The 25,828-nt window shown below is 45.5% G+C and overlaps 1 protein-coding gene across 2 annotated transcripts in view; it reads left to right on the forward strand.

Moving 5' to 3' along the window:
• tenm1 (teneurin transmembrane protein 1) overlaps positions 1-25,828 on the forward strand; it is a 149,346-nt gene that overhangs the window by 708 nt on the left and 122,810 nt on the right. For both annotated transcript variants that reach the window (XM_078101485.1, XM_078101484.1), the window contains exons 2-3: positions 11,913-12,184; positions 15,326-15,652. In XM_078101485.1, the coding sequence (XP_077957611.1) occupies positions 11,968-12,184; positions 15,326-15,652 (544 nt within the window). In that variant the 5' untranslated portion in view covers positions 11,913-11,967. The remainder of the gene's footprint in view (positions 1-11,912; positions 12,185-15,325; positions 15,653-25,828) is intronic.

A 25,828-nucleotide genomic window follows, 5' to 3' on the forward strand; every position in this document is an offset into this window, starting at 1 on the left:
GGTGCGGCGGCCCGTGTGTGCGTGTGCGTGTGTGAGGGGGAGAGTGCTGCGTGCAGTGCGGTGTTTTACATTTGTTTTAATGAAAATCAGCGCGACAAGCAGTCTTAAGTATTGAGAGTTCTTCTTCATGTGTGTGTGTGTGTGTGTGTGTGTGTGTGTGTGCGTGTGCGGGGTGTGTGTGTGTGTGTGTGTGTGTGTGTGTGCGTGTGCGGGGTGTGTGTGTGTGACGTTTTGCTACCTTTAGTTGTTTTGCTCTCAGTGCACTTCATCTCCTTCAGCACGAAGCTACAGCGTGTGTGAATGTGTGTGAGTGTGTGTGTGTGTGGGGGGGGGGGTCCCTGACGCGTTTCCCTTGATGTCTCCCAACGTGCACGCAGTCCGGGGGGGGGGGGGGGGGGGGTCCAACACCGTTGACCTGCATCGCTCTGCACACTAACCTTCCGTCCGCGCGCCTCGCTGCGTGAACTTTCACCTCTCCCGACCAGGCAATCGGGACAGGTGAGCGGCATCCTTTCATATGCATTTCCCCCACACACCGTGTGCGGAATGTGGGAGGGCGAAATAATTAACAGGCAGCCAATGCATTTGGATAAATCATAATTATTGTGAAGGCAGGGGGAAAATTGCACCAGGATGGATATGCTCCGATAGATTTGAATTAGACCTCCTCACTCCTCTCCTTCACAGTGGATTATAAATAATTGCTCGAGATAAATTGCTGAATGCATATCCATAATAAATAAATAATGGCGTAAGCAGAACAAAAACAATATTTCTAAGTAATTTTCAAAAATATATATTTTGACATTAGAAAGAAACTCTCTCAGAGTCCCAGTATTTTTCATTGTATGTTAAATATTGCTTCGCTTGTGAAGGGGAGAGACGCTGCATTGGAAAATGCAAATTCATTGAAATGAGAAACTGGCATTTCTCAATATGTCTGATGCGTGATGCCCCCCCCCCGCACACACTGCTCCTCCAGCCACCGTGCACCTGTAGTCATACAGGACTTGGAGTTGCATTGCGTGACACTGGCTACTTACCTGACGCTGCTCAACAGCGGCGCTTTGGCCAAAAACCAGGCGGTCTGTCTTCACTTCCTGTGATTAATAGAGAGCATCTGTGCGTGGAGGTGGGACACACACACACACACACACTCTCGTCTGTGCCACACCCACATTACGCATGCATACGCGTCACATAGACGTATGTTGAGGTTGGTCATTATAATTCTACATTCATTTCCTGTTGATGGGCTGTGTGTGTGTGTGTGTGTGTGTGTGTGTGTGTGTGTGTGTCATAGCTGCGGTTCGCTCATGCTATTGTCTGGTGAAGTGTGTGTGTGTGTTTGTGTTATTCATATGTGGATTTTTTTTTTTAAGGTGCCCCGCTGCACCGGAGGGGGTGTTGGCGCTGATGAATGGGTGATTAAGTGCACATTTAAAATGGCACCCCTATTATAACTACTCCTTTCACAACATGAGGACCGGCCTTTGAATTGAAATGTCACTTTGCCAATTAGACGGCGAGCACATGCCAGTGGTGAGCCGGCGGCATTTTCTGTCAGTCCGTCTACCAGCTATCACCACACGGCTTATCAATATTACATAATAAAGAATGATATCAATTGTTCGGATGATCTCTTGCATCTCTTGCCGGCCCCTCAGCTGTTGCACGCACCTCTTGTAATTTACTTGTGGGTGGTGCGTTTGCTCCGCCTGCTCGGAGCCTCGTGCCGATTCCATTGTAACTTCCTGACAATTGAGACAGGGAGGACCGTTGTGTTGCTGTCACCGGATCCCATTGTCCTAAGTGAAGAAACCACTAACACACACACACACACACACACACACACACACAATAATCCTCACTTAAGTCTAATTATTTGTGTTTTTCTGAGATTGGAGTGATACTGCGTGGCCTTTGGTTAGCACAGTGCAGTGCGAGAGGAGCAGCGGGGGAGTTCTTTTTGTTATCCAGCCTTGCATTATTTATGAATTTCATTCCAGGAACGCAGAAGCCCCTGGCACTGTAATGCTCCTTTTCTCCCGTCATGGAATCGCTCACACACACTTTCCATCCACACAAGTTGAGCTGCGAAACTCAAAAGTTTCTTAATAAAATTTGGCTTCATGAATTAGTGAGAGGACATGGCCAAATGCATTGATTATGATATTGAGTACAACACTTTCGTGCTGCAGTCCGGCGATGTGAGGCGCAGTGGGAGTTTTCATCCCTCCTTCCCTCCGTCATGTAGTAAGATTGTAATTGCCACAAAAGCATAATATCTGTCACTGTTTGTCACCCTGCTGATTATTTTTAAAGTGAAAGAACCTGAGCCGGTTGTGTACACAGACTGCTGGACCAAACACACACACACACTCAGCCATTAATGCATGTGACCGTTGTAGAACTTCAAATATTTACCTTCTTGCTGCAATACTGCTCCATCCTCAAGAGGAAATGTCCTGCAGTGCTCATTAGGGTTTCCTGTGATGAAAGTGCCAGCGCTGCAATTAAAAAATGCATAAAAAAGTGAAACACAAAAGCAATATCATATCACAGAATAAGGCTAAAAACATATGGTGGCACAGGCCCAGTGTGGTGTACAGTTGTGTTGACAACAAATGCAAAATGTTAATGTAGGTTACTGGAAAAGCTCGGTGGACACTGTTATTAATTAGCAAATGATATAAAAAAGAAAAGAAAAGTGTTACTAGTTGTAACATAACGTTGACACTAAGTTGAAAGTGTAAGCTAATATTTTATTTTTGTTCACACGTTTCATAATCGTCATTAATTTAACAACGAATTTCTTCCCAGAGAAAGATAATGTTCTCCACTTTCTCTTAATGTTGAAACCTTCCTCTTCGCCACGACCCAACGATGTCTCCTCTGTTTTTCTTTTTTTCTTTTCTCTCCCAATGACAAAGCAGCCGAGTACAGTGCTGTTTATTTTAGTGTTGAAAACAAATGCGGGACCAGCAGCAACAGAGGAAAGGGACGGAAATAGTATTAAAACTGAAAACACCTTCAGTTCACCAATGCAGCTTAGAAGCGCGCGCACACACACACGCACGCAAACGCACTCACACACAAATTCACGCACAGTATACGCCGGCGGCGATCAAAGTATTTGGCCGTGTCTCAACCGGCATCTCCAGCCTTCTATTCTCTCTTGTCTTTTTCCATTGGGCTATGGGCAGGAGTCAGGAATTATATACAGTCGGGGACGGAGAAGAGTGTTATGTGAGATTTGTATTGTGAAAATGCAATCAAAGCCTCCCTTCACTCTCTTCTACCTTCAAACACTCCAACCAGCCCCTTCTCCCCCTGGCCTTACTCTTCTTCTTCCACATTCAGAAGACAGAAGGACGAGAGGCTTATTGGTCGAGCCCACTCTACTTCTTTTTAAAATATGACATTCATTTGTGGAGAGGTGTGTGTGTGTGTGTGTGTGTGTGTGTGTGTGTGTGTGTGTGTGTGTGTGTGTATATGAGAGATTCATAGGGCTCAGACAGAAGGGCTGATTTAAGCGCATGGTCATTTTCGAGGGCCTATGTTGCATTTATTGTTTACATAAGGATGTAGTTAACAATTCTTTTCATAAACGAATAACCTCCCGATTATTTTGTCAATGTGTTGATTCATCACAAGACCCCATCGTTCAAGGGCACGTCTCTAACTGTCTCAAAAGACTTAAAGAGACCAATATAATTGTTTTGTTTTAGTGAAGCTGAAATGTTGCTTAAAAACACTTTTTAAATCAGTTTCCAAATTTGTCTACACAAATTCTGTCTACTTCCTCTGTAAACACTTTTCATTTGTGGCATTGTGGTATATTACTGGTATTCATTTTATTTTGTCCACCCCCTGCGCCAACGTGATCTCCAAAACCTGTTCGTAAAAATGTATACGAAATATTTGACATAGAAATTCGTAACAATACATACGAACTGGCGGTGGTTAACCACGCCCCTTGAGTGAACAACATGGCGGACCATGTCGGATTCTTGAGTGAACGTCTCTGTTGGATTTTTTGAGGGGGTTAGGGTTAGTATTCAACATTGATTTCTTGTTAAAAATGCAATCATGACACGTATATTTTACATCGTGAGACTTCACGAAGTGTGTTTACGGGGTGCAGGTCCCCATTCACTTTGAATAGGGTGACGTCATCAGTTACGTATTTATTTAGTATGTATCACTACAAATTTGATTTTCGTATACATTTTTACGAACAGGTTTTGGAGATCAGGCCGCCTGTGCATTTACAAACTGTTTGCACTAATATCTTAGCAGGCACACACACACACACACACAAGGTATATCTCACTCACACACAAACACAGAGAGAGAGCCGACGTGCACCTTCTGGGACACATTCCTCGCTGTGAAATTTTTATTAATCAAGTCAGTGGACAACTTTAGAAAAAGAAAAATCAATTTTTGTTTCTTCCCCAATTTATTACCACATAAATTGTCCTTCACTTCAAAGTGCGCGTTTCAGCGCCCGTGTCAAAATAATTAAGTTAGAATCCATTATATTTGTGTTGGTTTCATCTCCCGCTTTTGATGGCACGGGGGGGTGGGGGTGGGGGTAGGGGGGTGGTAAACAGGAGTCAACGCCAGCCCGCTTTCACACCGGCATGACGAACAATACTGTTACGGTGAAAATCTATTAAATATTCAGGAAAAAACACCAGTTGCACATCTTCTGCATCAAGCCGACTGGACAGACTATTGCGAAAAAGTGACCGATCTGGTGCACCTGCTACATATTAGCACAGCACTGAAACGGTTGATTTATTTAGCAACATTAAACACAGCGATGACATGCTACACATCTCTGCTCTAAACAAGTTAATCTATTTCCTGCTGACTGGTAAAAGCCTCATGTGTATCATCAGTAATATTCATCGCTCTATTTTCTCAATGATCATGAATTATTAACTGGTGGAAAAGACAAATGGCTCCAAGTGTTGCGCAAGGGGTCTCAGCTGGAGGCCATGTTTTATACAACACAGTACGTTCCAGTGCAATCGGACTCAACGTGTTCTTTTAGGCACGGCTTGCAAGGGGAGTTGTTTTTTTTTCTGTTGTTGAGGATTTTAATTTCAGAATGAGTCTCGATCCGCCGTGAACTCCGGGATGCGTTTCAAGTGTGTGTGTGTGTGTGTGTGCCGCGCAGATTGACTTCTAGCCACAGAGGTACACGCATTCCTTCGCTGGTTTCCTGCCAACACGCCGAGCCAAACTGCACAAAGAGAGTCGAGCAAAGAAACACCCGAGATCTACTCCAAGAAAACCGTGGCAGCTGTGTGTTTGCCGCCGTGTTTTTCAACTGCAGCGGACCTAAATACGTGTTGTCTCCAGATGTAACAATCCTGAAATCCCAAATCGTACAGCGTGCCGCTGCGTGTCACTCTGACCCGGCGTCTTTGGGTAAAGGAACTGTTTGGAAGAATTCCTATTTTGTTCTCCTTTGTGTGCTCAGAGGACTCCTTTGACAGGCGACAAAATGAGAACTGTAAATTGTTAAGGAACATGTATTCTTCATACTCAATAGAAAAGGAAGCAATGGAAAATAAGATACATATTAAATGAAAAACGCAGCTTGGTGTATAGTATCCAAGAGAAAATGACTTGAAGTGACTCTACCTACCTTTTTCTAACTGCAAATACAGTTTGCAGTCTGCAATATTGATTTCAGGCTCTGTTAATTGGTGGTGTAGAAAACCGTGGCTCCTCTTTTCACTGATATGCATCTCAACCTGCAGTGCTGAAAACACCTCAGCCATACAGCCACTCTGTGATCGTGCAAATCCCCCACACTTCTCAGAGGACGTGGCCGACCGAACCCTCCGCGGAATAACCTTGAGGTGCAGTTTTGTGTTCCTGGATCACTGAATGCGTTTCGCAGTCGCAGCAGCTCTCAAAAGAGCACCACTGGGGTGGCAGTTTTTTTGTTTTCCGTTGGCCTTTGTGGAGCCGCTCGTCTCTTCGCGGAGCTTTTTGCCTTGTCCTTGGTCTGCGAGAGGCTAGGGGAGTCAGAGAGGAGGTGGGGGCTGAGGCAGCATCACAAAAAAAAAAAAGAAGAAGAAAATCCTCAGATGACTGGCGTCACGTTGCATCGCTGCAGATGGGAGATTAGCCCACTCAGCATTCAGAAATCAATCTGCAACGCCGCTGAAAAGCTACAAGTAGATCTTTTCAGCCACTCTCCTCTTCAGGGCTAATGCTCTTTACTCACTCATTTTCCCCCGTAATCAACAACCTAATCAAGGAGATGCTGCGCAGGAAATACTGTCTAAATCGCTAATCACTAAATCCAATTTCTGGTATCGATGCAATTGATTTATCAATTAATTCTGCATTTTTAATGCCGCCACTTTGCTGGGCTTTGGGTGTGGGAGGGTTTTAGCGGTCAGATGCATTATTGAAAGAGGCTTTTTACCAAGCAGTGGCTGATGCAGAGAGCTTAGGGGGTTGTCAGTCTTGATGTAAAGCTTTATTTGCAAGCGAGTTAGTGTGAACAGCCTTTTAGTCCTGCTAGGGGGACAGGGGCATGTATTTAGCCTGCAGAAGAGGAGGAATAACAAATGTGTTGAATAAGGCTTTGTCTTGTCAGGAATATTGATTACGTGGTTTTGGGTGGTATCTCTTGTGCGCTGCGTGTGTGTTTGTGGTGGATGCGCCCTGCGAGTAGATGTGGGGTTGTGTGTTGCCCGTTGCATATTCTCGCTCTCGCTGTGATTTTTGTTTGCTTTTTGGCCTTGTGGGGAGGATCGGCAGAGGGCTTTAGATCAGAGAGCGGGAGTAGAAGTGGATATCATGAAAGAAAGTGTCTGGTGAGAGGCAGTTTGTGGGGGGGGGCTATACGTAAGTCAAGATCTAAAGAGAAAAAAAAAGTTTTAACTGTAGTCAGGATGTACAAAAACAGCCTTTCAGAAGTTAAAGCCTTCGCTGGAGGCAGCGTTCAGAGGGCATGAATAGTTTAGGACCTTATGGATTTCATCACACCGCTCAGGCGTGCAACGGGGATGTGGGATTTTACTCATATTCAGCTATAAATAGTCCAACAGTCCAGGATGGCGTCTCAGGGTCCTGGCAGCTACAGGCGATCCGCAGTGCGAGTGGACATGCGCTCGCTTATTCTTTCTGCTTCGCAGTATCTCGATGGCGATAGACATCACAATAAAGCAAGTCGTGTGGTAATCCAATAAAAAAGTAGTCTATGTGGGAGAACAACGTGCTATTTTTACACTACGGGCGAATTAAACCCGTGACGATCCCATTGTGTAACCACAATCACATTGAATTAGCCCCACTTCTCGACTCGCGCACGGCGACTGGCCCGGGCCGTTGTGTCGCCCATGCGACTCTCTGTGTTCACACAAGCGTTAACCTTGGGTGCTGCGGTGTGAGGAATAATGAAGGTTGGCGGCAGCGTTGGTGGCTGAATGGCAAAGACACTGCTGGAGGAAAGGTGAGCAAAGGTTCTCTCCCTTCACAGAAAAGGCCCATATAGACCGTGTTGATCCTTCATGACACGTGGGTGTTCGAGTGTGTTATTCGCCAGTTAGAGGGAAAGGCTGTTTGTATGTGTGTGTGTGTGTGTGTGTGTGTGTGTGTGTGTGTGTGTGTGGGCGCAGGAGAGGCTCTGAGTGTGTGTCCATCCATGGCTATTTTGCCGGCTTGTGTTTCATCTTTCAATTTCATCTGGGATACTGTATAGAGAGGTCCTGTCATGTGTGTGTGTGTGTGTGTGTGTGTGTGTGTGTGTGTGTGTGGTTATACACCACGATACGAGTTCTGCTGGTAAACACGGCATTAGCGGCGAGAGATTTCAGGCTTGGTTGGCTGTGAAAGCACGACTACGTGAGGAGCCTGCTGCCACTGCCCACAGATAGCCGGCCCTTATCCACTAATTAAAACCCTCTATCACTCCATGTCTCACTTGGCAATCTTTCCATCCTTCAATTCTCCCCATTTCACTGTGAAATCTCTCCATCTCTCATTATCTACCCATCACTCTCTTTATCCACATTCTCCATTCATCCCCCCCTCCCCCACCTCCCTCTTCTCGCCGTACTTGTTCCGTTGTGTTTCGGGTTGGTTGAGGTAGAACAAGGCCCTGCGGCTCCTTCAGGGGCCCCTCGCCCCTGTCATATGCCGGAGGAACTACGGCAAATGCTAACGAATAGAACAGCTTTACCAGCCATCTTTTCACACGCACAGACACACTATATAAAGTATATCTACATACATATATTTATACATACACACACACCCCCTCGCACCAGTAGAGGCATCTCTCTCTGGCAGCTCACTGTTTACTCCCGCAGGACCTGCCGCCTGGATCTACATTTGCAGCTCCAGACTGCGCCTCCATTCCTTCGTATGATTAAGCGACTGCAACGTTAGACAAAATATCCAAACCTGCAAACAACCCCAGAGCTGTCGTGACATCACTTCGGAGCATCTGGGGCGGCAACGGCTCGTGCCGTGCCATATATATATATATATTCTACGAGGTTTCTCTTTGGGCCAAGGCCTATTCAGTGAGCGGGTTTAGCTCGCCTGTGTGCAAACAAGCTTCATGGAAATGTGTAAAAGCCAGAGCTAACAAAGGCTAGTAGCTCCCTACTCTCTGGAGGGTTTTGATAATAAACACCCTCTCTGCATGGTGGAAATGTATTAATAATCCTATACTGTATCAATAAAAGGAGGAGTTAATATTGTTGGGGGGGCTCTCTGCTCTCCACATCCCCCGTTGTTTATTTACCAATGTGTAACTCAATTGCTCTGCCGCTGCCACGGCCCCAATCCACTCTCTCTCCGCCGCTCTGTTTCCCGTCGTGCATGTTCTCCCTCTCTCTTTCTGTTCGTCACAATCTCCGGTCATTTATGTGAGACCGCAAAGCTTAAATCGGTTTTGAATTGTCCACATGGTCCTTCACACACGGCCGTGCTCGTGCCGTTGTTGTTGTTGTGGTGGGACATCTTAGGGCCCCCCGCCCCTTCTGGGGATGGAGAGTAAATCCTGTTTGAAAGCAACTGCATGTGTGTGTGTGTGTGTGTGTGTATGCGTGTGTGTGTGTGTGTGTGTGAGAGAGCCTTTGTCACTTCTCTGAGCAGATTTGCAAAATACATTTAAAAAACAGTCCACTGGTCCATGCGTGCAACATTTTGAGCCAATGGGTGGAAAGGAGGGGGTCAAGTAGCCGCGTAACTGCGTAGCCGTGGATTTTCACTCCACACTGTGCATGTGTGTGTCTGTGTGAAAGATAACGGAATAAAAGAGTTAGCAGAGTATAGAGGGGCGAGGGGGGGCTTGATAATTTAATGCGATCCATGTGTTTCACTCAGTGTTGTCACTTTGTATTCATTTTAAACCGAGCAATGAATAGTCCATTACACGCTGATGAATTATAGATTAGGAGGAAATTACAAAACAAAATTGCACACGACATAAACATACGTAGTGGTCGCATACAACCCCTTGCTCGCTCATTCATCTCAAACGCGCACAAGTTGATCTCAAATCTTTTGAACCGTATCCGCCGCCTTTTATTTTGCTGCATTTCGTGAGAGCCTTGAGTCAGCCACTAAGCCTTCCGACGCGCTGCACTGTATTGTGCTTAGTGCAGTAGATGAAATGCATAAATCATTACAGTCGATGAATTTTACATACTTACGTCTTGCATGGAGAGGATTGAGATCCGTTGTTAGCAACTGGCAGCACGGTGATGCCATCAGTTCAGCACTCGGCTTCACAGAGGGATCCGTCAGAGCACCGTTTGGCCCCCTGCTCTACATGTACATGAAAAAATGATGAGAGGGATGTTACATATCTGTGTAGCACAGGTTTTGAGACAATTCTGGTATTAAAGATTGAGTGTGGCATGATGCTAATTGGTCTGACGTGATCAGACCTTTGAAGGGTCGTCCTTGGGAGCGTTTCCTATGAATAGTAACACATAGCGAGGCTATGGCGCCCCGCTTCGCCTCCAAGGCAGTCGTTCCTCAGTTGCAAATTTCGGCTAGTGTTGTGCTCAGGTGGCAAGCGCTGACTTGTCTCACCGAACGCCCATGTGTCTTGTTTCAAGTGAGCTTGGCTCTAGGAAACAACCACCAGATTTTGACATCAAAACCGAGAATCAAACCCCCTAATGGGCACCCCACTGTGGCCTAGAATTAGCGAGGATAACCCCCGCTAGCAGGCTTACTTCTCTAAATGCAGGGGCCTTGGAGGACGAGACTGAGGGTGGAAAGTGTGTAAGGTAGGGCGAGGATGAGAGGGAAGGAGGAGGTGGGTTGATACAAGAAAGGCATTAACCAGGAGGAAGGTGCGTTTTAAAGGAAACAAGACATCATAGACGTCGATGCACAAGCAGGACTAAATGCCCCAAGCGTAATGTTCACTACTACTACGGCTCTTTGTGTGAGAAAAAGGGGGTTGGGCGGGCGAGATGGTGCGTCTGTGTGCAGGATTGCATGCTTTCATTCTCGCGCGTGACAGACATAAAACAGGACAGAGAGCCTCCGCAGAGGCAGACGACAGTCGGTGCCTGCAGCTAGCTCGGAGCTCACAGGGTAATGTATACTCGCGCCAGAGAGAAGGTGACACCAGTCAATCCCGTTTCTGACAGGGCAGCCGAGATAATAGCCGGCTTTGATTCCTTGCAACGACTCCTGCCAATCAGAATGAGGGGCGACCGCGCTCGCTACAAGTGCGTGAGCGTCACGCGGGAGCGTGCGCCGTTGCTACAGCAGGTAATGGGAAATGGCAAAATGTGTTTTCAGAGGCATTGCCATGCGAAATCATTACAGAAGAAAAAACGCAGGTGATGGATGCATACGTGTGGAGCTTTTACACATCATCTGCACTGCGATAATGTCTGCAGGGTGCGCGTGTGTGGCGGATGAACGCGCGAGCCACTTGGATGGTTTTTCGGCTGTTTGCTGTCAGCGGTCGGCAGGTGGTCCGCGCGCTTAGGCGCGCATGCGGGCAATGAGGAGGGTGAGCTTGAGGCCAGGCTAAGGAGTCTTTCAGGTGGAATAAAAGCATTACTGCGGTGGTAGAAAGGTCAGCTGTAAACTTGTATCAGACTGGTGGTGATCACCCTGTGCAGCAGATCTCTGAGGTATTGAGCAGGCACGCTCTAATGGCTTTGATATATGGACTACAGGACTCCCTGAAGAGGTCAATACCATAGCACTTTGTCTCTATGAGCAATGACCCTCTCAAGCTCCATTTAGAAGCTTTATATCTGCAGGAAATAGGCTGGTAAGGCCCGAGGGCAGGGCACGGTGAAAGAGAACTAATATGAATGGAGCATTTTCTTATAACTTCTTGTGTGCCGTAATCGTCGTCCCAATCGAACATTAGCCGTGGCCGCATGCGCACATCACGCCACACGTTGTGAGAGATAGATCCGGATGGGGTCCAGGGAGGAGTGAGGGAACATGAATTGACGCTGTAAAGGCTGGCGTGTTTCATGGTCACTTTGGAATCTGGCGAGGACATGTATTCACAAATTTGTTGATTTAACCACAATTGGAGAAAAACCAAAGCACAACTGCATGATTTTGCCCAATTTCTCTTCAAACAACAACTGGACGCGATGGCCGCCCTTTCGGTCCCTTCTGAGCGTATTGATTAACCTTTTGGTGTGAAACATGAAAAAAGCCAAACAGCGTTTATAAATGTCCGCTGTAACTGGAATGAGCAGATATTGCAATATTGTTCCACTATGTTCAATAACATAAGCACTATTTGTCTCCCCTGTCCACTGCTCCCCTTCATTTCCCCACCGACGGACCATCTTTCTTCCTTCCAACCGTGTTTTCCGGCCTCCCCCACTATACCCCCCCCTCCCTTACCTTACTTCTTCTCTCACCTGCAGATTCTGCGCTCCGTGCCGTGGCCTCGCTGAGTGACTGAGCAGAGGCCTACAAGCCATGGAGGAGATGGACAGCAAACCCTACCAGCCGTTGTCGAAGGGGCGCCATGAAATGGAGATGTCTTACACCAGCTCGTCGGACGAGAGCGAGGACGGCCGCGCCCACCACCGCTCCTACACCTCGCGGGAAACCCTGCCCGACTACACGCACGAGCTGCGCCTCACCCTCGGATCGCACCGGGACCGACAGAGCAACTACAGCCAGCCCCAGCCAGGTACTTCGCTCAGGGCGGGCTTTAGCCGCGTGTGCTCGCAAATGGATTGTGGAACACATATGGCTGACACACACATGCACGCACAAAGACGCGCACACTGGGGTCTTTGAAAGGGCCAACGTGAATTACCCATTACGGTCCACAATGAGCCAGAAGGACAGTCGGAGGCAGCCAATTACCTCTTCTCCACGGAGGTGATATTTCTCTCCCACAGCTAAACTAGGTCAAACCCCCAAACCTGTCTGGCCTCACCTGAGGTGGAACGCCGTCCCTTCATTACACGCACACTCAGATACAGATATGTGCGGACAGAAGCACGCGCACGCATTTACACAGTGAAAAAATCCTCCCCGCCGGTGACAGGAGGAGAAATGGGCCAGCGCGAGCTGTGATGGATGGTCCTCATGCAGGTCATGTGGGCCGTTAAGAGAGAAGCCGCACCTCATCACGACAACGCCGCTGTGCAGCGTTCGTAGGGATCGATAGATGCGCTTTCAGCCACCCCGACCTCCTGCTACCATGCAGAAACCGACCCGCCACGCTAAATAGCAACTTCAGCCATTCACAACAGTTCACAACTCCCAGCGAGAACGCCGCCCGGCGCACCTCGCGTCTGAATGCCACCTTCGATGGATTCTGTCCTATTGTTCGCTAAGCATAGTCCCGTCGATGGCCATTAGTCATCATCACGTCAGCATGCCGGTGTGCCGGAGAGAGTTTGCTTTTAAAAAAAAAAAAATTGGTTTCCATAACAGACAACGTCCCCTGCCATCAGTGTCATATGGTAAGGTGCGAGAGACCCCCCCAAAGCAGCCATTGAAATGTCAATGGCAGGCGGTGCTGCAAGACACATCTGTTCATCTTAGGGGCAACAGAGTTAAATATAGCATACCCTACCTAAAGTAGCCAACTGTTAAGGGGGGACATTGCCTCCAGTGACGTTTTAAATGGATTACGGTGTTCCTGGCAAAGAGCGGCCTCCTATCCCCCACCCATGTTCTTCATATTTTCTTTCATCTTTTAAACCTGCACATGTTGCCTTCGCCCCACCCGCCCTTCCTAGCCTTCCTAGCCTTCCTTCCCTTTTCCCAGCATTGTCCCTGATATTTGCATTCCTCCTCTGTTTTATTTACTCCCACAACAAGGTCTGCTCCTATAGGAAAGATACGATTGATTGGATATTTATACAGTATGTCTGCTGGGCAATGATTAACATCTTTAAACACGTTATGCTCAAAATGTATTAATTAATTCAAAAATAGGGTGTGAACTTTTATTTGTGTACTAACACTTAGGAAAATAGGCGTCTGAACGTAGCCATTAATATAATCAAATCAAATATAAAACCATTATATTTTGAGAAAAATAAGTTACCCTCCTTCATAACATTATATAAATCTCCATTCTTTTTAGGTACCAGCATAAACAGGTTATTTTCAGGGAGCAGCACAAACAGTCCATCTATATATCAATAATCCATCTATATATCAATAATTTGTGTTCAGTAGAGCAAGTGTCCCTTTGGGAGTGATGTGGTCAAACACAAAGTACAACGCAACCAGATTTACTGTGCATAATATATGTATGCATGTATACATGCATACATATCTGTATGTATGAGCTCAATAAACGTACATAAGTACTTAAGAGAACTAACCACAACAATCAGTTTTCTTTGCTTGTTAATAAGCTCTAAATAATGAATTAGCCATTAATCACATCCTTGCATAGAGAGAGAGAGAGAGAGAGAGAGAGAGAGAGAGAGAGAGAGAGAGAGAGAGAGAGAGAACAGCAGTCCCCACTTAACTCAACGTTACAAACGTGCAAACAATTCAGCACACAATTCGGGGCACTGTAAGTCGCCTACTTTGGTCGCTTGGTGGTCCTTGTTGGTGGGTGGATATTAACCGACTTTAGAAGCGTTTGTATTTCATCACATCCAGTACTGTAGAACCCAGATGGTTTTGGCAGGTATTCTGACATAGGGGGAAAGAATAATTCAAAACATAAATGGTACATTTTTCTCTGAAGTGACGTGAGTCAGGAGTTGCTGACTGTAATGGCGGGAAATGGGAGGTCTTTCAAAAAATGATTTCTCCTTTAATCATCCGCTTAAATATAAATTGGTCTCAAAAGAAAACGGCTTCTCAGTTTACAGTCAATCCATATTCCTTGCTATGGGTAAGTAGCCTATTTTCTCCTGGATTGCCCTCTTGCAGCCAATTTGAGTCAAACAGTGGTGTAGCGGTGACCAATCTGGTGCCAGTTTAATTCCAGTAGAACAGTGTATTAGCCACTGCTGGCCTCGACCCCATCAAGCAGGCTCAGCAGGACCCATTGCTGCTCAACGGAGTGGTCAACGTGACTCGCGGCGCTCATTGAAACACCGCGGCTCGTGTTCAAAGGCTCCGACCTAACACATATTAACTGCACTTAGTGAGCATGAGAGGAAGTCTCGGGCTGGACTCTGTAATACTGGGCTACGGGAGTAACTGTATAGATTTCAATTCACGCCACGCTTTTAAGAAATTCCATCACTTCCACTTATACATTCCAAAACGAAAAGTGAGGTGACTAGGAAGTAAATTTACTCAACTGCCTCTGCAGAAAAAAAAAGCTGGAGCTCAATTGAATTGAATTGAATTGAAGTGAAACCAGAGGAGAAACGCAGTATATCTGATGTTCTCAGATAACCGGTTGATGCCCGGGATTGCAGAGTGTTCTGATACCTGAAAGCATATGAGGCTCGATCTTTCCCTCAGTCTGAGTCAATATTAATAAGGTTTGATCTTTATCTGATCTCTTCACCCCACCAAGGAGAATATAGATGAGATCAGTGCTCCTGTTTGAGCAGCAGTTCAATACGTCTCCAGCTCGATAACACACATCAGGCAGCCCCGCACAGGATACAGCTTCACTGCAAATGGTTAAGAAAAATCAAGCTTTGCATTTTGATCCGGACTTCTGCTACAGAACTTGTACTAAATGCATGCTCAAGTCACAGCCCGTCTCTCAACATCATTTGGTAGCTGTTCTTAGCCTCTAACAAACACCTGGTCAGCTTAGCTGCTGAAGCAAATAACAACACATTTTCCAAAGGCTGTGTGATCACGTTCTGCTTGTCCCTCCACTTCCTTCTAGAATTAGACTTCTGCAAGGTGGGGCCAATGAGGAGCCCGGACTACCACATCCACCCACAGCAGCAGCAGCAGCAGCAGCAGCACCAGGAGGGCGAGGAGGAAGCTCTGTGCTCCGGACCGGCCGCTCACTGCCACAGCCGCTACTCCCTGGGCGTGGGCTCGGACGTGGACACGGAGCCCGAGGCGGACCCCTCTCCCGCTCTCGGCCTGCAGCACATGTGGATGCGCGGCCTGAAGTCCGGCCAGAGCTCGTGCCTGACGAGCCGCGCCAACTCCGCCCTGTCCCTCACGGACACTGAGCATGACAGGAAGTCCGAGCCGGACAATGGTAAGTTAAGTGCATTTCTTCCCACGCGGGGGTTGTGGGGGAGAGCGGGAGGGGGTAGGGGGGGGTCGTCCATCACTATGCATAAGTTGATCATTTTTGTGCGAGAAAGTAGCACGCAGCATGTGCTGAGGTTCAGGCTGCTTGTGTATGATTGTATAACGGTTGTGTACTTGCAGTCACACCAAGTGACGAGACGGAAAACAACATATGACATTGTACATCTTTGCAAGTTGTAGCCTCAAGCAGTCACATGAATGAAACTGTGTTTTTCAACTGAAGCTAATGCTTAAGTACCTCTCCCTTTGAAAGCTCTTTGATGTGGCCAATAACCAAAAATGCGCTATTGGTTATCCCGTCCCTGAAGCGAGCTGGTATTGCAGGGGATCCCTGGGTCGACTGGGGATGGAGCTTAAGGAGAGTCCGGTGACGAATATTCACAGCATGTGGCTCGGAAAGGATTGAATATCCATTGGAAGCTGCGGCAGATTTTTGGTTTGAGGCTTGGAGTAAAAGGAGCCGCGGGGCGTCTACAGTACCTTAGCGGCTGCCCGAGGGCGGCAGACAACCGCCTCTGTGGGAGGACCGTAGGCAGCGAGGAAGTAGGAGTTGAGAGGCGGGGGTGTAGGCATGGGGCCAACTAGAGAAGAGGTTGGGAGGGTGCCAGCTATCTGTCTTGCCCTGCTGGGCTGGGCTCCCCGCAGATGGAGAGTTAGTTAGAGGTGCACACAAACAAAGACAGAGCTCTCCAACCCATCCCCAAGGGCACTGTATGTTTACTTGCAGCGAAAAATAAAAAGGTGGAAGGAATTCAGTGTCTGAGAAAGGGAAAAGGTGAGGGAGACAGAGAGGGTGGGGGGGGGAACAAAAAAGAGAATTAGAGAGGGGAAGAACAGGAGACAGGGTGAGCAGAAAATGCTAATGAGAGAATAGAAATGGTAATGTAATGGTATAATTAGAACGAGAACAAAAGGGAATGAGGGGTTGAGGGTAAAACAGGTGAAGGATTAGCTGGTTTCGAGCGAGCTTTGGACAAAGAGGGTTGGAGAGGGACTCCGACAGGAGGAGGAGACCGGTCAGTGAGCCTTCGGGAGAGTTTAGGATGTGCTTGTTTGCGTACGGGGAGCACCCAGGGGTGCCGTTTAATGACGGCCGAATTGGACATGGAGTCAGCCTCGTGCAAAATCACAAGATGGAAGAGCAGAGAGCGAGAGACGACGGAGGGCCTGCGGCAATACACAGCAATCAATTTGCGATGGCTGTGTGCATATGGACCAAAGTTATTACCATTTGAGGTGAGGGACTCCATCTTCAGCCAGGGTCAGAGTGAAAGCCGCAAAATGCGTGAGGCAGATGGACACGCGGCAGAGGAAACAGTAGCAAATGGGGACGGATGTGGTCATGGAAGTGAGAGGAGAGGATTTAAATGTTCAAAGCATTTGGTTTCGTTGCAACAATGCACCAGGAAAGCCGGTTTCATGTGGACTTCATGTGTCACATGAAGAGCTGCATGTCCTGTGGCTCTCCGAACCTTGACACAGTCTCACGTTCTTCCTTTCACTCAAGCTTCAGCTCTGTCTCTCTCTCCCTCTCTGTTTGCTGCTGCATCGGTATCTTTACTGGAGCGGCCAACTATTTTCTTTCTCTCCTCTCCTCAAAAATCGCCCCATTTGTACTCCTCCTCTGCCTGTCCATCTCCCTCTGACACATGGCCAGCGGTGTCCAAGCGTGGCGTCCTCTAATAGGAAATGCATTATGGATGTCACATTTCTCTCCATCAGCACAACAAAGTCTTGCACGCCCCTCTGTTCCCAGTGATAATGAAAGTTAGAGACACTCGCAAAGAGATGTTGGCGTAAAGCGGCTGGAATCAAAAAGCTAACGTCCCTGCCAAAATGAAAGTGCATTTTAAGTCGGCCCGACCTTGCACTCGCTTTGTCTTCAGAGCTCGCCCCCCCCCACCAAACCCATTAATGATGTCAGCTTCAAACTGGCAGGAATCCTTTTGTTCCTGGTCTGATTGAAGCTGACAGGTCAATTTATTCAATGTGCGAGCGTGTTTTTGTGTGTGTGCATGCATGTTTGTGTGGATTTGAGTGTGAGAAAAAACAGCGAGGGGGAGCGACAGATTAAGGAGTAAAGGAGAAGCAGATTCAGTTTGTGAGCGAGGCCACGCTCATACAGACGTCTGTCTCTGCTCCCTTTCATGTGTGTGCGTGTCTATGTTTGATGGGTTTGCGGGGTGGACGGGGTGGACGGGCATGTCCAACTGTGACACTTCCCTTGGGAGAGGCTGTAGGCGTCTTCGAGCCCCAGTCAGACCTGCTGACAAACTCAGGAAAACATCAACACCTCGAATTGACGACTGCGCACCGTTAGAACAGAGGAGATTGGCAGTAGAAAGACAACGTGTGGTTCAGCTGGAGTTTACCGCTGACACACATGCCCACACATACTCCGCATGGCCAGAAGTATGTCGACAATCGATGGCATCACATTTAATTGAACTTACAAAGTAGAAAGCACACTTTCATAAGAAGCAGTAGAGGTTCTCTGTATGAATTTCCGAGCACTGCTGTTGGAGCAAACGAGTTTCTGCAATGTGGAAGTACAGTGGAGTGCTGTCTACCTGAGCACCTCTGTGTGGGTTGTTATCTCAGCGTATGATAGCATAGCCGTAGTTGGTTCTAGTTTGCACCGTTACCGGTTTTAGAACCGTAGAATTAGAGATTATAAATGCTCCCAGTCTCGTGAACCGAAGCTTTAAGGTCTGACTGAGGCTCATGGGACTAAGGGCCAAATAATATATAAAATAAAAAAACACTTATGCAAATTGTGTGGTTATATAGTGTATACTTTTATACACAGACAGTACATACTATTTTAAAATGCTAAATATTGAAGGAATAGATATTTTTAGAATATAATTATTCACCTAATTTGATAGGAAGGGCGAATCCGACCCTTAAATGTGGCTATGAGGGAGTATGCTCACTAGCATAAAGACCAGAGAATGGGAGAAACTAGCTAGTCTGGGTTACTAGCCCTTACTTGTTTGCCTAATCCATAAAAGTGAAAAGTTTAATTAAGTTAGAATGATCTCTTTGCAAACAACAATCTACTGTATCCATCCACCCAGCACCTCTGTTAGCATCACTTATAGCTGTCTGGCAACGTCACCATGTTCCACCAAATTTTGCCTAATTATGCGTACTGATTAAACAGATCATATTGTTCGTATAAATTAGTGAGCTCTAGAGGTGTGTATTTTTAGACCAACCCACTTGCAGTCTTCATGCTAACCCACGCCAATTGTCTCTGGCTCTCACTACGGCGCATTTAGAATGTAGACGTGGGAGTGGTATTGATTAACTCTCACCAAGAAAGCAAATAAGGATAACACTCAAAATGTCAAACTGTTTCTACAATTGAAATTCTTCATTTACAATGCCATTGATTCAATTGTAAAATTGAGTGCTGAGATAAACGCTGAGAGGTACGGAAGAGGAGGGGTGATGAGAGAGAGAGCGAGAGAGAGAGAGATTTGGTGTATTTTATGAATAACAGCAGTGTGGAATCATTTTTAAAACTATATTAGGTTTATTATCTGAGCTACAACACTTTCCTATAATGAGATGCGAATTAATTGGCCACTTTTTCATTAGTTTAATCAGTTGCAGACTTACTCTAGGCTTTTGTTAATCTTTATAGCTTATCTTTTCTCTTTTTCCCCCAACCCATTTCGGGTTTGACACATTGGCACGGAGCAGACAGCCTGCTGGTTTTACACGACTGATCTTTTCATACGTTGAAAAGGTTCTACGGTAACTGCAAACACCAGGCCAAGGAAATCTCTATCACTCCTTATTCTAGATAACCTTCTGTGCTTAAAAGCAAACATCTTTGGAATTAGCCGGGCCACAGTAAGCACTTGACTCTGATCGGCCGCAGGGCGTCCATTCTCTTTTCAGCTTGACAACTCCCTGTCATCTGTCTGATCACGGTGTTACATTAAAACACTAGAAAGGTTTGAGTGTTCCATTTCCGCCAATCACTGCAGATAATGGTTGGAATAAAATGGCTTTTCAAATTGCCTCAGACATTTTTAGTACCCGAGTTAGCAATCAGGCCTATTTAGAATAGTAGTGCTGAAAAAACAGGATTCTGTATAAATATAATCCTGCTGCATTGAGACATGTTCTATCTACAAATCTATTCTCCTCACCGCGGTGGTGACACAGTGTTTTTGCCGCACACGAACAAACACACATGAAACAAGCATTGAAATAAAACACATCAAACATAAAGAAGTAAAAGCGTTCATTTATATTCTGTTTTTTATTTGTTAATAGTGTTATTCTCTGTTGCGCGGGCTGATATTAATATTTCAAAGCAGTTTGTTGCTAAATGAACATTACTCTCCATTCAGACAAAGTCATTTCAACCAAAATGCAAGTCCCTTCTTTGTTAATCGGCATCAGGAATTTATTTATACTCACCAGATTGGACCTCTTTCAAACTCCAAAAAATTCAAACAGAGCACACTCATTTCTCCAACAAATTGTCTTCATACATATTAATCCGTTCTGATCATGTTTTGTTCATGCTTTTTTCCAAGATGGATGGCACACCAGCCAAGGAATGTTTTTTTTAGCTTCGAGAATTTTAAGAGTTGCTAATTTAAAAACCTTTGGGATTTAGACTGTGGGTTGAATGAAAAAAGCACTTTAATTTGAAGCCATCACAAAAGGATGTGGGGAATTATAACATACATTGGTTACCATTTTTGTGAAAATATGAAGACTGAAATAAAAAACATACATAATTCAAAATGTACCTTAAGTGCTTTTAGGGGAAGGGGCAAATTCCATTTCTTATAATATGCTTGTCAAATGTATGATGGATAAGCAAAGCGAATGTTCTCAGTCCTGAATGAGAGAGTGAACTCTTTAGATGGCTGCCTGTTCTCTACTTACCAACACTAAATGAGGCATATTTCCCCCAAAATAGATTGCTGCCATAAGACCTTCAAACAAAGTCATTTAGAATATTTTTTTCCCAGTGTGGCTGTTGTCCTTGCACCAAAATAAGACAAGCATGAATGTTACCTTAATCATAAATGTTACATGACAACTATAAACCAAATAGTTTGGGGACCTGGGGGACCGCACAATGTCACAGAGGGCCCTCATATCTTTTATGAACGTACCCTATTATTTTTTATAATGACGTGCCGAAGTTTTGCACTGAAGTTTGGCCAAGCTGTGTTGAAGTAAGTGTTGCAGAAGGTTAGCAAGGGCGTCAAGACAAAGGGTTTTGAGCGTGGAGGGAAAAACTGACCTTAAGGTTTAATGAGCAAGCATACAGCAGAGAGAGACAAAGTGAGGGCAAAGAGAACACAGTAAGGCAGAGGAGCTCGATAGCAAGAGGAGACATTAGAGAGGATATAAGAGAGCCGTCATCAGAAAATCCAGGCCGGGTTTAGAAATCTTCTACCGTTTCTAAGGCGAGACACCCCAGGTGGTCCGGGTTAAAAATGTAAGTATAGACATTGCTGTGAAGCCTCACTGTTAATTAGTTGCATTGAAAAATCATTTTTTTCATACTTCAAACTGTATTTCTGTGCTAATTTGCAACTATTGTAGCAGACACCAGAACAGTAAAGCCGTAGAGGCTCAGAATTCATGTTTTGTGACATGTTACAGTCATCAGTCATACAGATTTTTACAGAAGGTATTCTTGATTTCTCAACCCATAAGTTGGGTAGAAACTGTACACTGCTCCAAAACATAAACATATTTGTTGTATAAAGCAATCTATACATGATGTAGAAACCTTAGAATATACAGAGCAGTTTCTCGTTGAATTGAATGAGAAAATGTTTAAATTGGTATCGCAGATGTTGATGCACCGCATCCGCTGATATATATATTTTTGAAAAAGAATTACGGATATTATGACACATAGCTTTTGGATTATTTCCATTCAATGCATTTTCTTTTGTATAGCCCAAAATCGCAAATTACTAATTTGCCTCAGAGGGCTTTACAGTCTGCACACATACGACATCCTCTGTCCCAAAACACAGGAAAAACTCTTCCAAGAGGGAAAAAAAGGGAAGAAATCTTAGGGAGAACGTCAGAGGAGGGATCCCACTCCCGGGATGGACAGACTACAATGGATGCCATGTGTACAGAATGAACAATGTATAATACATTCAATTCCTATGACAGAAATGATTCAAGTAATTGTGAGTAGTAAGCCAGGCGCACAGCAGGACCACTGCAGAGGCAACCACCATCAGATAGAACCACCATCCACAGAAGCGTGTGGGGAGGGAGAGCGCAAAGACTTTAGGAGAGGGTAATGTTGGTTTATGATTACAGTAATATGATTAATATTTAAAATCATATCATAATGATGATGATGATGGCAGCAGCAGGCGTCACCAGGGTCACGGCAGGTGTCAGGACCAGGGTCCAGAAGGAACTACGATCTGCGGAGACCTGCTAGGGGAGAAAGCACCAAAAAACTCCGGAAAGAATTAGTCATGTGCATTAATAAAACGTGAATTATTGTAGAACGAGAGCGTGAGAGAGGAGCTTGGTGTGTCCTAAGAAGTCCCCCGGCAGTCTAAGCCTATAGCAGCTTAACTAAGGGCTGGTCCGGGCTAAACTGAGCCAGCCCTAACTATAAGCAAAATCAAAGAGGAAAGTTTTAAGCTTTACCTTAAAAGAGCTGCCCGAATCTGCCCCTCCGACTGAAAGTGGAAGCTGGTTCCACAAAAGAGGAGCTTGATACCTGAAGGCTCTGGCTCCCATCCTACTTTTTAAACCCTAACAACAAGTAACCCAGCATCTATGGAGTGCAGCTGCCTGGTAGGGCAATACGGTGTTGCAAGCTCTTTAAGATAAGACGGTGCCTCACCAGCAAGTGCCTTGTAGGTGAGGAGAAGTACCTTAAATTCTATTCTTGATTTAGCCAGTGCAGAGAAGTTAATACTGGAGTAATATGATCCCTTTTCTTAGTTCTTGTTAGTTCAGTTCCTGATTTTTGATATATTACGTAGATGAAAAAAGGCAGTCCTTCTTTAAATGAGAGTTGGAGGTCATATCCTGGTCGAAGAGAACTCCAAGATTCCTGACGGTGCTGCTGTGTACCAGAACAATTCCATCCATAAAACTGTATCACGTGACATCTGGCTTCGAAGGCGCTCTGGGCCTATTAAGATAACTTCTGTTTTTCTGAGTTTAGCATCAGAAAGTTGCCGGTCATCCAAGTTTTAATGTTTCCAAGACATTCTTGAAGTCTAACTAGCTGGAGGGTCCCTTCTGGTTTGATCGACAGATACAGTTGAGTATCGTCTGCATAACAATGGAAGTTTATGCGGTGTTTCCTGATAAGATCGCACACAGGAAGCATATAGAGGGTAAATAAAATCGGTCCAAGTACAGAACCTTGTGGGACACCGTTCGTGACCATCATTGGTGGTCTTCGAGGATTCACCGTTTACAAGCACAAACTGGGATCGATCCGATAAGAAGGATTTAAACTAGCTGAGTGCAGTTCCTTTGATACCAATCAAACGTTCTAGTCTCTGCAACAGGATACAATGATCTATGGTGTCAAATGCGGCACTGAGGTGCAGGAAGACAAGAAAAGAGATGAGTCCTTGGTCCGATGCAAGTAGAAGATCATTCGTAATTTTCACCTGTTTCTGTGCTATGATGCACTCGAAATCCTGACTGGAAATCCTCCAACAATGCATTGTTTTGTAGAAAGTCACATAATTGATTTGCGACGGATTTCTCAAGGATCTTAGAGAGGAAGGGAACATTAGAGATAGGTCTGTAGTTAGCCAACACCTCTGGAGCAAGAGTAGGTTTCTTAAGAAGAGGTTTAATTACAGCTGTCTTGAAGGACTGTGGTACATGTCCTGTCAACAAGGACAGATTCATAATATCTAACAAAGACGTGCTAACTAAAGGAAAAACTTTCTTAAGCAGCTTAGTCGGAATGGGATCCAAGAGACAAGTAGAAGATTTAGACTTCGAAATTAAAGAAGTCAGTTGATCAGGTCAGGTTGATGGAAGAGAAGGCATCCAAACAGGCATCAGGGCCCACTGCTGCATCCAAGGTTCCTACATCTGAGGACAGGTCGGCACTGGTTGAAGGAATTTACAATTACAAGTTGTCTGAATTGTTATATAAGCAAACATAGTATTTTCTAATTCAAAATGTGCTAATTTACACACAATTTACCACAAATCTGTACATTGGGCGAAACTAGGTCCAAAGTCCTTGTTTAATTTTGTTGACATATCAGAGTCAAAGGTTTGTACTGAAGGTGTCTTGGATATCTCTTCCATTACTCCATAAATCATAAAACAGCCATAGAAAAGGAAAATCCATTTTTCGCCATGTTGTAGGAATGAAATGTTCTATAAATCAGGCTATAAATTATATATGAACAGACCCTTCAGAATATAGATAGGAGGAAAACTGGAAGTTTGGGTGTATGTAAGTCCTACTGATAGGGGAATTTCTTAACAGTTGTAGAAATAACTAAAACCATAATGGTGTAAAAGAGCAAATAAAACCACACAATATATTTCACTATGAGCTTCCCCTGATGATTAGTTACAAATTTCTGAAATTGTATGTTTTAATATGCAAATGAGGCATTATCAAATACTAACCTTTGGTGAATTTAAAAGAAATCTGATTACACAAAATGTCAAACACACAATTTAATTCGGCTTCTGGATGTTGTCTTTCTAGGAGTCTGAAAATGAAAAAGTTACAAAAGCGAATTACTTTTATTATGGCAAGCATTTGATCCGTGTTAATGCAGTCATTTGACAGATGTTGGAAGGTATGTCTGGAATACCATGTTGATGAACTGATGGAATCTGGTGAAAGAGCAACAGGTGTTACACAGAATTAGATTTACGATGGGAATGAGAATTTAAGGATTTCTCTACTTTGTGATGCAATTCTGACATTTATTAGGCAATCTGGATTTTTAATCAGACGGTAAGGGAATTACAAGTTTTTCATGTGCGCACCCCTTATCCAAGAGTCCAATAAAAGCATTTAGGCAATGTGAATGAAATGGGTTTCATGTGTTTTTCCTCCCTCTTATGTTGGGGGACGTAACTCTTCTTTTGGCATCACTGCGTTCGCAATAACCTCGGCGGAATATGGAAACTGCTACACCCTCAGAGAGACATTTGGACACACATGGACACGCACAGACACACATGCCGCATCCTGCTGCCTCTTCAGACCTCCCTGGCGTGTTTGTGTGTGCAAGCAGAGGTCTAAGTGGCAACACCAGGCATACAGCAGCATACTCTAACTTCCCTCTTGCCTCCCCGAGGCCCAAGGGGTTTTGCAGGAATGGATTTGTCTATTAGCTCGTAAAGAACATTGCTCAGTGCCATATCGATCATCTGAGCTGTAACGTTTAGGGTCTTTAAGTTGTAGAGTTGATCTAGTGGTACACGGACTCCCCTGGCTATTTTACCAGAGTGAGAGATGATCAACTTAACCCTGGTGCCGCGGCTGGCCAGAGGAAACGCTATAAACACGTCCGTTGGAACCAGGAACCGTTTTTATTGAACCGCCCCGTTCAGCCATCCAGGAGAGGCTGGAGAGCTACCAGGTGCCTTGTTGAAGCAACAGTGCGATCGTGTGGTTTTCCTCTCTTTAATGGCGGCCTCATCACAGAGTTAGCCATGCAGGCTGCTGTTCATGACAAGCTGTCAGAATGTTGGACCCCACCCTGTTGTCCTAATGATGGACCTTTACAGCTCACTGAGCCAAAGGAAGACTTACAGGACTGTACTGGTGGTTGGGGATGGGGCCGGGGGGGGTAACCACATGTGTGTGTATGTGTGTGTGAGAGAGAGAGACAGAATGAGAGTGATCGTATTCTCTCTCCGTCCCTCTATCGCTCTCGCTCTCTTTGTGTGAATGCTAACGCCCCTCATCCATCCTCATCCCGCTGCCATGGCAACAGTCATCAAATCAGAACATCAACCGTTGCCTTCATCTCACGTTGTCCACCGGCAGCCTACGGGCTGTCTGTATACGTAAACCGTGTGATGGAAACATCACAGGGTCCAACCGCTACTTGCCATTTTAATAAGAGGCCAAATCCTGCGGAACTCCACC

This window comes from Gasterosteus aculeatus, chromosome 4 (assembly GCF_964276395.1).
Source record: "Gasterosteus aculeatus chromosome 4, fGasAcu3.hap1.1, whole genome shotgun sequence".
Lineage (NCBI taxonomy): Eukaryota > Metazoa > Chordata > Actinopteri > Perciformes > Gasterosteidae > Gasterosteus > Gasterosteus aculeatus.